The 19,155-nt window shown below is 42.4% G+C and overlaps 1 protein-coding gene across 1 annotated transcript in view; it reads left to right on the forward strand.

Moving 5' to 3' along the window:
- Window positions 1-19,155, forward strand: part of GNE (glucosamine (UDP-N-acetyl)-2-epimerase/N-acetylmannosamine kinase) — an 85,332-nt gene that overhangs the window by 51,617 nt on the left and 14,560 nt on the right. The window contains 1 exon segment of the mRNA XM_044285776.1: window positions 13,859-14,061. Coding sequence (XP_044141711.1) covers window positions 13,859-14,061 — 203 coding nt within the window.

Raw genomic sequence — 19,155 nt, forward strand, 5'->3', positions numbered from 1 at the left:
GAGCTGTAACGGGGCCATGTGACTGATGTACGGTGACGTAGCACTCAAGGCCTCTTCAAATAGCTGATCAGCGGGGGTCCCGGGTATTGCACCCGTGCAGATCTGATACTGATGACCTATCCTGAGGTTAAGTCATCAATATCTTTTTGGATGAGGTTTTTGCAGCAGTGACTTTCTGTACTTATTTGTTTGTACGGGATCTCTTACTCGCCCCCACTTAGTGTTGCACTGTCATTTATGTGAGCTGTGCATTAAAGATCTGTTGAGGCATTGGTCTGCCATTGCATTGTTATAAATGTAGGTTCAGTAGTATTGGTACAGGATTACGGGGAGTATGGGGTTAAGTCCCACCCAAAAAAACTCATGGCATGTACTTGTATGATCGATGGAGACCTTGCGTTTATTTTCCATAGTTTATATATTGCGGTAGTGTTTTTCAGCGCTGTACAAACTTCGCACCTTTGGCCACTGGTAATCTAACTTCCATATCTCAGATATTCATAGGAAATCAGCGAAGCTCAGAGTGTGGGAGCATATTGTGTATATTTCATGGATCCCTTTGTCTTTCTTTGCTTTGGCACTCCTTGTTTGGTCAGGTAGTCAAACCTTTGATGTGGGAAGGAAAAGCTCTGGTTGCATATTTGCAGAACACTAAATCTTTGTTAACCACTTCCCAACCACCCATTGACTATAAGCGTCCTTGCAAAGAAAAAAGGGGGTCAGTCAGCACATCCCAATCCGCTGGTGCACGTTGCTATGGCTGAAAACACAACATAGAACAAAACATACAATGCAACAGCACTTGACTATAAACGTTCTTGGGCGGTCAGTTTATCTCTAAATGGACATTCTGGAACATCCATTCAGAGATGGCATCTGCACGCTAATCATGCAGCTGCCGAGCGGGGGGCCCGCTGTCAGTGACAGCAGGGCACCCCAGAGAGAAGGCAGGGACAGTTCCTGGGTGTTCCTGCCTTCTAGATCGCTGTGTATACAGATCAGGAAGCGCTATGCCACTTCCTGTCCAGACCCGGTGGTCATGTGATCGCCGGGTCTGGGAGAGTACAGGAGCTGTCGGGTCTTCCATAGACCACGGAGCAACCCCGCACTGAGGCTGTACAGCGTTGTATTCTGCTGTACAGCCTCTCTGCGGGGTGTATTTCCACTGTAACTGGGGCTACTATGTCAGCCCCAGTTACAGGAGAAATCAATAGTTAAAAAAAATAAAAATGAAGTTAAATGTCTCCCAGAGGTCTTGTATGACCTTTATGGGGGACACAAAGTTTAAAAAAATAAAAATCACATTAAAAAAAATATATAATAATTTCCCACTAAATCCATTATTTAAAAAAATAGAAGATTTTTTTTTTTTACATATTTGGTATCACCGAGTCCGCAATGACCGGCTCTATAATAATAATATCATATGACCTACCCCATCAGAAGAACGCCTTAAAAAAATAAAAATAAACATTGCGCCAAAACAGATTTTATTTAGTGAGCTCATCTCCCAAAAAACATAATGTTGATCAATCAAAAAGTCGTATGTACCCCAAAATGGTAGCAATAAAAACGTCACTTCATCCCACAAAAAATAACCCCTTACACAAGACCATAGCCAGAAAAATAAAACAAATATGGCTCTAAGAATATGGAAACATAAAAACCTTATATATTTTTTTTTTTTTATGTACCCCAAAATGGTGCCAATAAAAACTACACCTTGTCTCGCACAAAATAAGCCTTCACGCAGCTCATTCAACAAAAAATAAAAAAGTTATTGCTCTTAAAAACCATGATAGAAAATTCCATGTTAGAAAATCCATATGCCGCTCCTTCCCTTCTGAGCCCGGCGTATCCCCAAATAACAGTTAACGACCACAATTGTTGTGTTACTGTATTCAGGAGAAAGTGGATAGCAACTTAGGGGGGATATTCTCTGTTTAGCTTTGTGAAAAAAGTTTGGACCTAAAGCACCATTTTCTTGTAAAAAATAAAATATTGTAATTTTTCATTTTCGCACCCAAGTATTAAAAATTCTATGAAACAGCTGTTGAGTGAAGTGCTCGCTACACCCCGTAAAAATTCCTTGGGTGGTGTAGTTTACAAATTGTGGTCACTTTTTGGGGGTTTTCACTGTGGGGATACTTCAGGGTCTCTTCAAATGCAACATGGTGCCCAAACACCATTCCAGCAAAATCTGCCCTCCAAACACCATATGGCGCTCTTTGCCTTCTGTGCCCTGTCATGTGCCCATACAGCGGTATACAACCACATACGGGGTGTTTCTGCAAACTGCAGAATTAAGGTAATAGATATTGAGGTTTGTTTTGTTGTTAACCCTTGATGTATTCCAGGAAAAAATTTATTAAAATGGAAAATCTGCAAAAAAAGTGACATTTTAAAATTTCACCCTATATTTTGCATCAATTTCGGTGGAATACCTAAAGGGTTAACATTTCTAAAATCAGTTTTGAATAGTTTGAGGGGTGTCATTTCTAAAATAGGGTCATTTATGGGTTGGTTCTATTATGTAAGCCCTACAAAGTGACTTCAGAACTGAACTGGTCCTTAACCCTTTCATGACCAAGGGTCATTGATGCCCCAGTGTCCAGGTCAAAATTTACAAATCTGACATGCGTCACTTTACGTGGTAATAGCTTTGGAACACTTTTACTTATCCACGCCATTCTGAGATTGTTTTCTCGTGACACATTCTACTTCATGATGGTCATAAATTTGAGTCAATATATTTCACCTTTATTTATGAAAAAATCCCAAATTTACCAAAAATTTGGAAAAATTTACAATTTTCCAAATTTCAATTTCTGTGCTTCTAAAACAGAAAGTCATACCTAATAAAATATTTATTACTTAAAGAGGACCTTTCACTAGTATACAAACTAAAAACTAACTCTATCTGTGGGCAGAGCGGCGCCCAGGGGTCCCCCTGCACTTACTAGAATGCCTGGGCGCCGCTCCGTTCGCCCGGTATAGGCTCCGGTGTCTCAGCTCCGTCTGTTGTACTGGACTGATTTTTTTGTAGGAGGCGTGTCCCTTGCTGCAGTGCTGGCCAATCGCAGCGCACAGCTCATAGACTGGATGGAGCCGCCGCCATCACACACAGAAGGGGGACCGATCGGGGGCAGGGGACAGCGCTGGAAAGGGGGGGGGGTCAGGGGGTACTGTAACTGCCTACAATATTGAGGGAGGCTGGGGCAGGGGGCAGCTAGAAAATAAATGTATGGGGAGGGGGCGGACCGCATCGGGGCAGGAAGGAGATGAGCGCAGAAGAGGGACACAGATCGGTGGGGGCACAGAGCGGCACCAAGGGCTTGGAGGGGCACAGATCGGGGGGCATTAGGAACACTATCTGCTTTCAGGCTCTGATCTGCAGAGCGCAGATCAGAGCCTGAAACCGGCATTTTTTCACTGCCGCGATCCGATTGGTTAGTCTGCACAGACTAACCAATTGGATCGATTGCCGGCAAGGGACCACTCTGATTGGTCCCTTGCCGGCATTACTGCACTGTATGCTGTCCGTGACAGCATACAGTGCAGGGGCAGAAGCTTTAATCCAAGCGTTTTGCAGCGCTTGGATTAAAGAGCTGCCAGAACGTTTATATACGTGGTAGCTGCACGGGGTATGTGCAGCTATCACGTATATATACAGATTGCGGTCGGGAAGGGGTTAAAAAGTTAACTTTGGAAATGTTCTTACAAATTAAAAAAAATTGCTTCTAAAATTCTAAACCTTCTAGTGTCCTAAAAAATAAAAAATTACATATGGCGAATGTTAAAATTATTTTATGAGGCATTTTTTCACATTTTCAGTGTGAATTTTTTCAAATTTTCGTTTAACTTTTGGATTTTTTTTTTATAAATAAAGGTAAAACATATTGACTCAAATTTATCATTAAAATTAAGTACAATGTGTCACGAGAAAACAATCTCAGAATGGCTTGGATAAGTAAAAGCGTTCCAAAGTTATTACCACATAAAGTGACATGTCAGATTTTCAAAATTAGGCCTGGTCAGGAAGGGGGTTTATGGCCTGGTCTGGAAGTGGTTAAACATAGTTGCTGTTCTTTGAGATATCATTTATAGGTGGAAAGCACATTTCTAGCTTCTTATCTCAGGGGAACTCCTGGTTTGGAATCTTAGATTGTCTGTGGTGGTCATAAATAGGAATATAAAGACTACATCCATGATGCCATTTAGAATGGTGGTATTCATACCGGGAACCCGGTGGATCCCATTAGTGACTGGGACCTGCATATGTTCCTTTCACCAGAACAGAGTATTGGAATTCTAAATGCTAGCGTGGACGTAGCTTATAAGAGTTGTTGAGCAGGTTGCTCATATATGTGGGAGCCGCCATTGGAAGGAGCTCTAAAAACAGCTTGGCACTCTGTTCCACTGTCAACTCATCCTGTCTATTAGAAGAAACCCAACCCAGGTCACAGTGGCCTGGAGAAGAATGAGGCAAGTCTTCTCCTGTCAATCACATCTGGCTGCTCTATTATTTTACAAAAATGAATGAGCAATACGTTAGAATCCTTTTATCCTTCTCACGCATCTGCTGCCAAGTTGCATCATCAAAATGTCAAATATTAAGCAACACGGAAAATGTGACATTCACGGTGCCAAGGCAGAACCATACATAAACAGTTAGTGGGTGTGGATCCTGAAGTACAAATACTCACATTCTTGTCAAATGTTTGGTTTAATCCAATGAGTCATCCGGAATAGTTTATTTAGTGTTTCCTTTCTATGAGACTTGAAAAAGACCTCAGTATGGCTGGATTCACATCTGCACTGTGAACTCTGCGGAGGAAAAGGCTGCCGGAGTTCACCATATCTGGCATAGCCGAATACTACCGTGCACCACTGGATCCCCATTCACTTTAATGGGATCTGGCCAGTAATTCAGCCGCTTTCCGGCATATATGGCGACTTTTGGCTGAACAAAAAATGTTGCGTGTAGAATTTTTTTTGTCTGGCTGAAAGCTGGCATGTACACCAGATACAGTGACCGGATTACTAGCAGAATGACCCGGCTTTGCACGGGTATTATTTCAACTATTTCGATTAGGCTGGGTTCACACCTGAGCGTTCTGAAAGGAGCGCTCTGTATGCGCGATTGTACCGGCATTTACAATCGTGCATACAGAGACAAGCGAACGCCCATTGTCGCGTGTTCCCGAAAGTCTATGTACGGGAACACGCGACAAAACGCCCCAAAGAAGCTCAAGAACTTTTTTGAGCGTAGGGCGTTTTTCAGCGCGTTCAAACGCGCTGTAAAACGCTCAAGTGTGAACCAGGGCCATAGGGAAGCATTGGTTTTCATGTGTTGAGCGTTTAACAGCGCGTTTGAACGCGCTGTAAAACGCTCAGGTGTGAACCCAGCCTTAATATTTGTGTGTGTGGTTAAAAGATATCCACAGTGACCTCCACAGAACCACATCCCCTTAAAATGTGACCTCCACAGCACCCCATCCTGCCCCCTTAACAGTGACCCTCCACAGTGGTCTACCTATTAATAGTGACCTCCACAGCACCCCACCCCCTTAACAGTAACTTCCACAGTGGTGAAACCCCCTTAACAGTGACCCACCCTTTTAACAGTGATCCTCCACAGCGCTCTGCCCCTTTAAAATGTGACCTCCACAGCACCCCACCCCATTAACAAGGACCACGACAACACCCCACCCCCTTAAAAGTGACCTCTACAGTACCCGTCCCCCTATAACGGTGAAGAAAAATGGTTATGGGAACCTGGTGTAAAACTGTGTGTATGTCAAGACTGAAGGACCTGCGAGCTTCTATTGGCTTATATAATTTTTTCGGCGGCGCCAGTAAACTGGCTCAGGTGCAACGTCCAAGGGAATGAGCTTCACGCTTAATATATACCAGAAATAGGACAGCACTCCAAGAAAAAACAGTGTCTTTATTCACCCATGTGAAGCAGTAGCGACGTTTCAGCTCACAACTGAGACTTTCTCAAGCAAAGAAATACAAGCTTGTGCCTTCCTTAAATAGCACTCAGATAATCAGGTGACCAATGAACATACAGATCAAAAACATGTGACCAATTAATGTGAAGACCATTTACCTAATTGAGTCATGTGAACAATTACATATGCAGAATATCCTGACATTTGATACATAAAATTGCGCACATTTGTGTTACATCCAAACACTTTACATTTGATGGTGCATTTATCAAAGTGCGTATATACGTAAACACAGTGAATTTAATCGATGGGAAATTAATAAATAGTATATAAATCATTAAAATCATCCACCACGGAGACTGAGGGGAAAAAAGAGCGTTTGACTATGTCCGACAATATCGCGCGTCCATGTGAATACTGGCCAAAGATAGCATTTTTAACTAATACTGCAGGTACCACATAGTGTCAAAGACAAACCTCTAACGCAAATATGCACACGCAGCTCAGCTCCACTACATCGCCAGTGACCCGGCTTCGTTGTACTCCTATGTGAGAGCTAACGCACGCGCATAATGCGACATTGACTTAGAAGTGTCATCTTTGTTTCTGGAAGGGCACCAATATTACCAATGTGTCAACCTAACTATCCGGGCCAATCAGAGAGGGATCCAACCTCCCGGATGGATCAACCCCTCCAAAGTTGTGGTCAGGTAAGGGGGACACCCCACGTGAATGTGGTGTACCCCGAACCATCTCACCATTACGGTCCATAGATAGTCTAATGGGGATCTCCCATATATACCGCTTAGTAGCAGAGATTGATTTGACACAAAGTGGATACAGTAACGCAGGAAAATCCATCCAGTTAATTCTATATGCATAGAGCACCGCGAACTGTCACATATGTTCAAACTTCTATATTCGCTATCTCCGCATCAGTCTGCATGGTGTCTAAAAAGGCAAAGAGAAATGTCAGAATATTCTGCATATGTAATTGTTCACATGACTCAATTAGGTAAATGGTTTTCACATGGTAAATGGTCACATGTTTTTGATCTGTATGTTCATTGGTCACTTGATTATCTGAGTGCTATTTAAAGGGAACCTGTCACCAGGATTTTGTGTATAGAGCTGAGGACATGGGTTGCTAGATGGCCGCTAGCACGTCCGCAATACCCAGTCCCCATAGCTCTGTGTGCTTTTATTGTGTACAAAAATCGATTTGATACATATGCAAATTAACCTGAGATGAGTCCTGTCCCTGACTCATCTCACACACAGGACTCATCTCAGGGTAATTTGCATATGTATCAAATCGATTTTTTGACACAATAAAAGCACACCGAGCTATGGGGACTGGGTATTGCGGATGTGCTAGGGGTGATCTTGCAACCCATGTCCTCAGCTCTATACACAAAATCCCGGTGACAGGTTCCCTTTAAGATAGGCACAAGCTTGTATTTCTTTGCTTGAGAAAGGCTCAGTTGTGAGCTGAAACGTTGCTACTGCTTCACATGGGTGAATAAAGACACCATTTTTTCAAGTCTTGGAGTGCTGTCCTATTTCTGGTATATGTGTGTATATATAATATATATATATATACAGTACATACCAAAAGTTTGGACACACCTTCTCATTCAAAGAGTTTTCTTTATTTCCATGACTATGAAAATTGTAGATTCACACTGAAGGCATCAAAACTATGAATTAACACATGTGGAATTATATACAGAACAAAAAAGTGTGAAACAACTGAAAATATGTCATATTCTAGGTTCTTCAAAGTAGCCACCTTTTGCTTTGATTACTGCTTTGCACACTCTTGGCATTCTCTTGATGAGCTTCAAGAGGTAGTCACCTGAAATGGTTTTCACTTCACAGTTGTGCCCTGTCAGGTTTAATAAGTGGGATTTATTGCCTTATAAATGGGGTTGGGACCACCAGTTGCGTTGTGGAGAAGTCAGGTGGATACACAGCTGATATTCCTACTGAATAGACTGTTAGAATTTGTATTATGGCAAGAAAAAAGCAGCTAAGTAAAGAAAAACGAGTGGCCATCATTACTTTAAGAAATGAAGGTCAATCAGTCTGAAAAATTGGGAAAACTTTGAAAGTGTCCCCAAGTGCAGTCACAAAAACCATCAAGCGCTACAAAGAAACTGGCTCACATGCGGACCGCCCCAGGAAAGGAAGACCAAGAGTCACCTCTGCTGCGGAGGATAAGTTCATCCGAGTCACCAGCCTCAGAAATCGCAGGTTAACAGCAGCTCAGATTAGAGACCAGGTCAATGCCACACAGAGTTCTAGCAGCAGACACAGCTCTAGAACAACTGTTAGGAGGAGACTGTGTGAATCAGGCCTTCATGGTAGAATATCTGCTAGGAAACCACTGCTAAGGACAGGCAACAAGCAGAAGAGACTTGTTTGGGCTAAAGAACACAAGGAATGGACATTAGACCAGTGGAAATCTGTGCTTTGGTCTGATGAGTCCAAATTTGAGATCTTGGTTCCAACCACCATGTCTTTGTGCGACGCAGAAAAGGTGAACGGATGGACTCTACATGCCTGGTTCCCACCGTGAAGCATGGAGGAAGAGGTGTGATGGTGTGGGGGTGCTTTGCTGGTGACACTGTTGGGGGATTTATTCAAAATTGAAGGCATACTGAACCAGCATGGCTACCACAGCATCTTGCAGCGGCATGCTATTCCATCCGGTTTGCGTTTAGTTGGACCATCATTTATTTTTCAACAGGACAATGACCCCAAACACACCTCCAGGCTGTGTAAGGGCTATTTGACCATGAAGGAGAGTGATGGGGTGCTGCGCCAGATGACCTGGCCTCCACAGTCACCAGGCCTGAACCCAATCGAGATGGTTTGGGGTGAGCTGGACCGCAGAGTGAAGGCAAAAGGGCCAACAAGTGCTAAGCATCTCTGGGAACTCCTTCAAGACTGTTGGAAGACCATTTCAGGTGACTACCTCTTGAAGCTCATCAAGAGAATGCCAAGAGTGTGCAAAGCAGTAATCAAAGCAAAAGGTGGCTACTTTGAAGAACCTAGAATATGACATATTTTCAGTTGTTTCACACTTTTTTGTTATGTATATAATTCCACATGTGTTAATTCATAGTTTTGATGCCTTCAGTGTGAATCTACAATTTTCATAGTCATGAAAATAAAGAAAACTCTTTGAATGAGAAGGTGTGTCCAAACTTTTGGTCTGTACTGTATATATATATATATATATATATATATATATATATATATGTGGAAACAAATGGCGGCACCGGAAAAAGCAATGTGGGTGCTATGTCCAGGGATGTAGCTGCTTACCCCATATAATACAGATGAAAAACGGACAGCACTCCAGGTAAATGTAGTGGTGTTTATTCGCCCATGTGGATGGCAGCCATCCATATGGGTGAATAAACACCACTACTTTTAGCTGGAGTGCTGTCCGTTTTTCATCTGTGTATGTATGTATGTGTGTGTGTGTGTGTATGTATATAATGAGTTTCTGTCTGTTCTTTATGCGCGACCAAATGACTGGACTAATCTTCACCAAATTTGGCAGGTAGGTACATCAGATGTCCAGGAAGATTTTAGACCGGGTCTCCGCTCTCTAGGACGTACCGTTCTAGAGATATTTCCAAAAAATTACCTGGATTAGCCAATACAAGCCCTCAACTGCCATGCACCAATCACATGTCCCTTATCAGCCAATTGAAGCTCGCAGGCTCTTAGTCTTCACATACACATTACTCCAGGTTTCCATAACAACCACGCCATTTTTATTCACTGCTGTAGGTCAGCTTTAGGCTAGGATAAACAGCAGACCGTATCACACATGATAGGATTAGATACACACAGCAGACAATATCACACATGACATGATTAGATACACAGCTCAGCACGCAGTATCACACAGAATAGGATATTAGATACACAGCTCAGCAGACAGTATCACACAGGATAGGATTAGATACACAGCTCAATTCTAAAAATTGTTGAGACAAAATGTCAAGCGACATATGTCGTCGTGTAGCCCTAGCATTGAAGGGGCAGGGCGCTGTGGAGGTCACTGTTGAAGGGGCGGGCACTGTGGGGGTCACTGTTAAGGTATATATAAGTTTCTGGACGTCTGTCTGTTCTTTATGCGCGACCAAACGACTGGACCAATCTTCACGAAATTTGGCACACAGGTACATCAGGTGTCCGGGGAAGTTTTAGATCCGGTCTCAGCTCTTTAGGATGTACCGTTCCTGAGATAGTCAGGTCCATAAATATTGGGACATCAACACAATTCTAAATTTTTTGGCTCTATGCACCACCACAATGGATTTGAAATGAAACGAACAAGATGTGCTTTAACTGCAGACTGTCAGCTTTAATTTGAGGGTATTTACATCCAAATCAGGTGAACGGTGAAGGAATTACAACAGTTTGCATATGTGCCTCCCACTTGTTAAGGGACCAAAAGTAATGGGACAATTGGCTACTCAGCTGTTCCATGGCCAGGTGTGTGTTATTCCCTAATTATCCCTATTACAATGAGCAGATAAAATGTCCAGAGTTCATTTCAAGTGTGCTATTTTGCATTTGGAAGCTGTTGCTGTCAACTCTCAAGATAAGTTCCAAAGAGCTGTCACTATCAGTGAAGAAAGCCATCGTTAGGCTAAAAAAACAAAACAAACCCATCAGAGAGATGGCAAAAACATTAAGCGTGGCCAAAACAACAGTTTGGAACATTCTTAAATAGAGGGAAGGCATCGGTGAGCTCAGCCACACCAAAAGACATGGAAAACAACTGTGGTGGAAAACAACTGTGGTGGATGACCGAAGAATTCTTTCCCTGGTGAAGAAAACACCCTTTACAACAGTTGGCCAGATCAAGAACACTCTCCAGGAGGTAGGTGTATGTGTGTCAAAGTCAACAATCAAGAGAAGACTTCACCAGAGTGAATACAGAGGGTTCACCACAAGATGTAAGCCATTGGTGAGCCTCAAAAACAGGAAGGCCAGATTAGAGTTTGCCAAACGACATCTAAAAAAGCCTTCACAGTTCTGGAACAACATCCTATGGACAGATGAGACCAAGATCAACTTGTATCAGAGTGATGGGAAGATAAGAGTATGGAGAAGGAAAGGAACTTCTCATGATCCTAAGCATACCACCTCATCAGTGAAGCATGGTGGTGGTAGTGTCATGGCGTGGGCATGTATGGCTGCCAATGGAACTGGTTCTCTTGTATTTATTGATGATGTGACTGCTGACAAAAGCAGCCGGATGAATTCTGAAGTGTTTCGGGCAATATTATCTGCTCATATTCAGCCATATGCTTCAGAACTCATTGGACGGCGCTTCACAGTGCAGATGGACAATGACCCAAAGCATACTGCAAAAGCAACCAAAGAGTTATTTAAGGGAAAGAAGTGGAATGTTAGGCAATGGCCAAGTCAATCACCTGACCTGAATCCGATTGAGCATGCATTTCACTTGCTGAAGACAAAACTGAAGGGAAAGTGCCCCAAGAACAAGCAGGAACTGAAGACAGTTGCAGTAGAGGCCTGGCTTATGATTATTATTCTGTCCCATTACTTTTGGTCCCGTAACAAGTGGAATGCACATATGCAAACTGTTGTAATTTGTACACCGTTCACCTCATTTGGATGTAAATACCCTCAAATTAAAGCTGATAGTCTGCAGTTAAAGCACATCTTATTGGTTTCATTTAAAATCCATTGTTGTGGTGTATAGAGCCAAAAATGTTAGAATTGCGTTGGTGTCCCAATATTTATGGACCAGACTGTATTTCCAAAAAATGACCAGAATTAGCCAATACAAGCCTGCAAGTCTTTCTCTTCAAATTCCAACTGCCATACACACAGTTTTACTCCAGGTTTCCATAACAACCCAGCCATTTTTCTTCACTGCTGTAGGTCAGCTTTAGGCTAGGGCTACAGAACGACAATAAGTCGCACGACAGATAGGGCACAACTACGCTGCTACATGCATCCATCTCGGATAGATTTTTTTCGACTGTCGTGACGCAGTTGTAGCATGTCGCAGTGCGACACCATAGCCTATCATTATAAAAATTGTTGTGCGACATTGATACTACAAAATGTCACGCAACACATGTTGTCATGTAGCCCTAGCCTTAAAGGGACAGGGCACTGTGGAGGTCACTGTTAAGGGGGCAGGGGCCACTATTAAAGGGGCAGCTGCTGTGGAAGTCACTGTTAAGTCAGTAGGGTACTGTGAGGTCACTGTTAAGGGAGTGTGGTACTGTGGAGGTTACTGTTAAGGTAAAGGGGTACTGTGGCAGTCCCTGTTAAAGGGACGGGTGCTGTGGAGGTCTCTGTCAAGGGAGCAGGAAACAGTGGAGGTCACAGATAAGGGGAACGGTCCCCTATGGAGGTCAGCATTAAGGGGCAGGGTGCTGTATGGGTCACTGTTAAAGAGGCGGGCTCCTGTGGAGGTCAATGTCAAGGGAGTGGGGTGCTGTGAAACTCCCTCTTAAATGGGCAGGCTGCTGTGAAGGTCAAAGTTAAGGGGATAGCCTGCTGTGGAGATCCCATTTTAAGGAGGCGGGGCACTGGGGTGGTCAGTGTTAAGGGGTGAGGGGCTGTGGAGTTCACTGTTAAGGAGGCGGGGTGCTGTAGATGTCACTGTAAGGGTCCATTCACACGTCTGTTGTTTCTTTCCTGATCTGTTCCGTTTTTTGCGGAACAGATCTGGACCAGATCTGTACCCATTCATTTTCAGTGGGTCCTGAAAAAAAATCTGACATTGTGCTGTCCGATTTTTTTTTTTTTTTTTTTTTTTCAGGACCCATTGAAAATGAATGGGTACAGAACTGGTCCAGATCTGTTCCGCAAAAAACTGAACAGATCAGGAAAGAAACAACGGACGTGTGAATGGACCCTTATGGGGATACTGTCGATATCTTATATATGTGTTTGTGGGCAGGGGCTGGAGATCAGTTGGATTTAGATCTGAGGCATTTTCAATGCCAATCGCAATGTGAAAAGTGCTGATTTCCCATGGCAAAATTCATACCCAAATTGTTCTTTTATGAGAAGAACATTAGAAGACGCATAGTTGATTGTCATGCAAACCTGTATTTTTGTATTGGTATCCCAACAGGACTAAAGGTGGTCATACACATTAGACTAAAGGTGATAAAAAACAGACAATTTCAACCAAAAACGAATGTTTGTCGGGTGAAATTTAACAATGAACGGTCATTTTAGCTGAACGATGATGGGCCATTATAATCTGAAAAAGGCTTGGACATGTTTAATATTTTCGTCTTCTAGTCGGACAAAAGATCTTTAGTTCAAAAAAAGATCTTTTCTGGACAAAAGATCTGCAAGATCTGCCTCTTGCACACGACTGTATCCATTTTTGCACTCCACAAATCACAGATAACGGCCCTGGCCATTCCGCATTTTCCCTTCCACAGATCCTGCAGTATGTTTCAAATGCCTATTTTAGTCCTAATAGGACATTTTTTTTTTTTTTCTTTGCAGGGCTGCACGGTGGCGGTCCACATCTTTTGTGGCCCCATTGATATGAATAGGTCCACATCCAATCCGCAAAAAAATGGATTGGATGCAAACCAAAACTACGGTCATGTGCATGAGTCCTAAAGGGCAGAGAAAACTGGTTACTAAGACTGATTTAGTGGTGATATGTGAGCAAGTTATCAAGGTTACTATATTACGACTTGATTTGGTTCCAAATCCCCATTTTTGATAGAGAAAACCAAATCAAAACACCTAATAAAATACCAAGTAAGGCTTTTAATCCCAATCCCCGATTGAAACATACTGCCCACCAAAAAGTAAAAAAAAAAAATATATATATATATATATTTCTTTGCTGTATTTTGTAGGCACTCTACTTTGAAAACCTATCAAGGCAGAAAGTTGTCATGGAGAAGAACACAAACCAAAGAAAACTTCGAGTATGCGTGGCAACCTGCAACAGAGCCGACTACTCCAAGCTGGGTCCTATTATGTTTGGGATCAAAGCTGAATCTGATAACTTTGAACTTAGTGTAGTGGTTATCGGATCACATCTAATCGATGACTACGGGTAAGTTGCGTTTTTTTCCTTTTTAATTGCATTAGGGCTTTAGTTTCATCTACTTTTTCCATTAAGCCCTGTTGAGAGGTAGAGCACTGTTTTCTGACATGGCCACCAGTACAATCCCCTTTTCAACTAGTGAATCTTTTCATTTTTATAAAAGGGAACCTGTCACCAGGATTTTGTGTACAAAGCTGAGGACATGGGCTGCTAGCTGGCCGCTAGCACATCCGCAATATCCAGTCCCCATAGCTCTGTGTGCTTTTATTGTGTAAAAAAAAAACGATTTGATACATATGCAAATTAACCTGAGATGAGTCCTGTACATGAGATGAGTCAGGGACAGGACTCATCTCAGGTTAATTTGCATATGTATAAAATCGATGTTTTTACACAATAAAAGCACACAGAGCTATGGGGACTGGGTATTGCAGATGTGCTAAAGTGGTTGAGGATTGGCTTCATTTTAACCACTACCCAACCGCCTAACGCAGGATTGCGTCCTGCGGGCGGCCGGGTTATTCCTCTTTGACGCGCCGGCGAGAGGCGTGATTTCCTGTGAACGCGCGCACACAGGGATCCGATGGTAAACTATTTGATCTACAGCCTGCCAGCGGCGATCATTTCCCCCCCCCCCCAGGCTCCATTCAGACGTCCGTATGTGTTTTGCGGATCCGCAAAACACGGACACCGCGGTTCTGCAAAACACGGACACCGGCAATGTGCTTTCCGCATTTGCACATTGCCAGAACTATATAGAAAATGCCTTTTCGGACAAGAATAGGACATGTTCTATAGGCTCTACAAAAAACGCAGTGTTCGCCCGATCAAGCCTGATCTTGTTTTTTTCTGATCACTGCAAAAACACCGTAAAATCGCTGCGGCGCTATAAAGATCACTTTTGAGGGGCATGGCGAGTTCATAGATTTTTTATTTTTTTTGCCACAAGTTAGCGAAAACATTTATTTATTTTTTTGTCTTACAAAGTCTCATATTCCACTAACTTGTGACATTCTGACTTTTAGACATTTATATTCCAGACTTCTTCTCACGCTTTAGAGCCCCTAAAATGCCAGGGCAGTATAAATACCCCATAAGTGACCCCATTTTGGAAAAAAGACACCCCAAGGTATTCCGTGAGGGGCATGGTGAGTTCCTAGAATATTATATTTTTTTTTGGCACAAGTTAGCGGAAAATTATTATTTTTTATTATTTTTTTTTATTTTTTCTCTTACAAAATCATATACCGCTAACTTGTGCCAAAAAAAAAATATTCTAGGAACCGGCCATGCCCCTCACGGAATACCTTGGGGTGTCTTCTTTCCAAAATGGGGTCACATGTGGAGTATTTATACTGCCCTGCCATTTTAGGGGCCCTAAAGCGTGAGAAGAAGTCTGGAATCCAAATGCCCTCCTAAAAGGTACTCATTGGAATTTGGGCCCCTTTGCGCATCTTGGCTGCAAAAAAGTGTATTTTTACATATACCCATGCTGGGTGAGAGAAATAGCTCTGTCAAATGACAACTTTGTATAAAAAAATGGGAAAAGTTGTCTCTTAGAGAGATATTTATCTTACCCATGGCTATATGTAAAAATACACCCCAAAACACATTGCCCAACTTCTTCTGAGTACGGCGATACCACATGTGTGACACTTTTTTGCAGCCTAGGTGCGCAAAGGGGCCCAAATTCTAAAGAGCACCTTTAGGATTTCACAGGGCATTTTTTTACGCATTTGGATTCCAAACTACTTCTCACACTTTAGGTCCCCTAAAATGCCAGGGAGGTATAAATACCCCACAAGTGACCCCATTTTGGAAAGAAGACACACCAAGGTATTCCGTGAGGGGTATGGCGAGTTCATGTAAAATTTTATTTTTTGTCACAAGTTAGTGGAATATGAGACTTTGTAAGAAAAAAAAAAATATAATAATTTTCCGCTAACTTGTGACAAAAAATTAAAACTTCCATGAACTCACTATGCCCATCAGCGAATACCTTAGGGTGTCTACTTTCTGAAATGGGGTCATTTGTGGGGTGTTTCTACTGTCTGGGCATTGTAGAACCTCAGGAAACATGACAGGTGCTCAGAAAGTCAAAGTGCGTAAAGTCACATTTTTGCACCATAGTTTGTAAACACTATAACTTTTACCCAAACCAATAAATATACACCTATTGCATTTATTTTTATCAAAGACATGTAGAACAATAAATTTAGAGAAAAATTTATATAGAAATGTAGTTTTAATTGAAAAATTTTACAACAGAAAGTGAAAAATTTCGTTTTTTTGCAAAAAATTCGGTCAATTAATATAAAAAAAAGTAAAAATGTCAGCAGCAATGAAATACCACCAAATGAAAGCTCTATTAGTGAGAAGAAAAGGAGGTAAAATTCATTTGGGTGGTAAGTTATATGACCAAGCAAAAAACCGTGAAAGTAGTGTAGTGCAGAATTGTAAAAAGTAGTCTGGTCATTAAGGGGGTTTAAGCTAGGGGAGCTGAGCTGGTTAAATAGATAAATCTCAGGTCATTTTGGTGCAGACATTGGGGGAGATTTATCAAACCGGTGTAAAGTAGAACTGGTTTAGTTGTGCATAGCACCCAATCAGATTCACCTTTAACCACTTCAACCCCGCTAGCTGAAACCCCCTTCATGACCAGAGCACTTTTTACACTTCGGCACTACACTACTTTCACCGTTTATCGCTCGGTCATGCAACTTACCACCCAAATGAATTTTACCTCCTTTTCTTCTCACTAATAGAGCTTTCATTTGGTGGTATTTCATTGCTGCTGAAATTTTTACTTTTTTTGTTATTAATCGAAATGTAACGATTTTTTTGCAAAAAAATGACATTTTTCACTTTCAGCTGTAAAATTTTGCAAAAAAAAACGACATCCATATATAAATTTTTCGCTAAATTTATAGTTCTACATGTCTTTGATAAAAAAAAAAATGTTTGGGCAAAAAAAAAAATGGTTTGGGTAAAAGTTATAGCGTTTACAAACTATGGTACAAAAATGTGAATTTCCGCTTTTTGAAGCAGCTCTGACTTTCTGAGCACCTGTCATGATTCCTGAGGTTCTACAATGCCCAGACAGTAGAAAAACCCCACAAATGACCCCATTTCGGAAAGTAGACACCCTAAGGTATTCGCTGATGGGCATAGTGAGTTCATAGAACTTTTTATTTTTTGTCACAAGTTAGCGGAAAATGATGATGATTTTTTATTTTTATTTTTTTCTTACAAAGTCTCATATTCCACTAACTTGTGACAAAAAATAAAAAATTCTAGGAACTCGCCATGCCCCTCACGGAATACCTTGGGGTGTCTTCTTTCCAAAATGGGGTCACTTGTGGGGTAGTTATACTGCCCTGGCAATTTAGGGGCCCAAATGTGTGAGAAGAACTTTGCAATCGAAATGTGTAAAAAATGACCGGTGAAATCCGAAAGGTGCACTTTGGAATATGTGCCCCTTTGCCCACCTTGGCTGCAAAAAAGTGTCACACATCTGGTATCGCCGTACTCAGGAGAAGTTGGGGAATGTGTTTTGGGGTGTCATTTTACATATACCCATGCTGGGTGAGAGAAATATCTTGGCAAAAGACAACTTTTCCAATTTTTTTATACAAAGTTGGCATTTGACCAAGATATTTTTCTCACCCAGCATGGGTATATGTAAAATGACACCCCAAAACACATTGCCCAACTTCTCCTGAGTACGGCGATACCACATGTGTGACACTTTTTTGCAGCCTAGATGCGCAAAGGGGCCCAAATTCCTTTTAGGAGGGCATTTTTAGACATTTGGATCCCAGACTTCTTCTCACACTTTCGGGCCCCTAAAAAGCCAGGGCAGTATAAATACCCCACATGTGACCCCACTTTGGAAAGAAGACACCCCAAGGTATTCAATGAGGGGCCTGGCGAGTTCCTAGAAATTTTTTTTTTTTGCATAAGTTAGCGGATATTGATTTTTTTTGTTTTTTTCTCACAAAGTCTCACTTTCCGCTAACTTAGGACAAAAATTTCAATCTTTCATGGACTCAATATGCCCCTCACGGAATACCTTGGGGTGTCTTCTTTCCGAAATGGGGTCACATGTGGGGTATTTATACTGCCCTGGCTTTTTAGGGGCCCTAAAGCGTGAGAAGAAGTCTGGAATATAAATGTCTAAAAATGTTTACGCATTTGGATTCCGTGAGGGGTATGGTGAGATCATGTGAGATTTTATTTTTTGACACAAGTTAGTGGAATATGAGACTTAGTAAGAAAAAACAAAAACAAACAAAAAATTTCCACTAACTTGTGCCAAAAAAAATGTCTGAATGGAGCCTTACCAGGGGGGTGATCAATGACAGGGGGGTGATCACCCATATAGACTCCCGGATCACCCCCCTGTCATTGATCACCCCCCTGGTAAGGCTCCATTCAGACGTCCGTATAATTTTTACGGATCCATGGATCGGATCCGCAAAACACATGCGGACGTCTGAATGGAGCCTTACAGGGGGGGTGATCAATGACAGGGGGGTGATCAATGACAGGGGGGTGATCAATGACAGGGGGGTGATCACCCATATAGACTCCCTGATCACCCCCCTGTCATTGATCACCCCCCTGCAAGGCTCCATTCAGACGTCCGTATGATTTTTACGGATCCGTGGATACATGGATCGGATCCACAAAACACATGCGGACGTCTGAATGGAGCCTTACAGGGGGGTTATCAATGACAGGGGGGTGATCACCCATATAGACTCCCTGATCACCCCCCTGTCATTGATCACCCCCCTGGTAAGGCTCCATTCAGACGTCCGTATAATTTTTACGGATCCATGGATCGGATCCGCAAAACACATGCGGACGTCTGAATGGAGCCTTACAGGGGGGTGATCAATGACAGGGGGTGATCAATGACAGGGGGGTGATCACCCATATAGACTCCCTGATCACCCCCCTGTCATTGATCACCCCCCTGTAAGGCTCCATTCAGACGTCCGTATGATTTTTACGGATCCGTGGATACATGGATCGGATCCACAAAACACATGCGGACGTCTGAATGGAGCCTTACAGGGGGGTGATCAATGACAGGGG

This window comes from Bufo gargarizans, chromosome 1 (assembly GCF_014858855.1).
Source record: "Bufo gargarizans isolate SCDJY-AF-19 chromosome 1, ASM1485885v1, whole genome shotgun sequence".
In the NCBI taxonomy this organism is placed as follows: domain Eukaryota; kingdom Metazoa; phylum Chordata; class Amphibia; order Anura; family Bufonidae; genus Bufo; species Bufo gargarizans.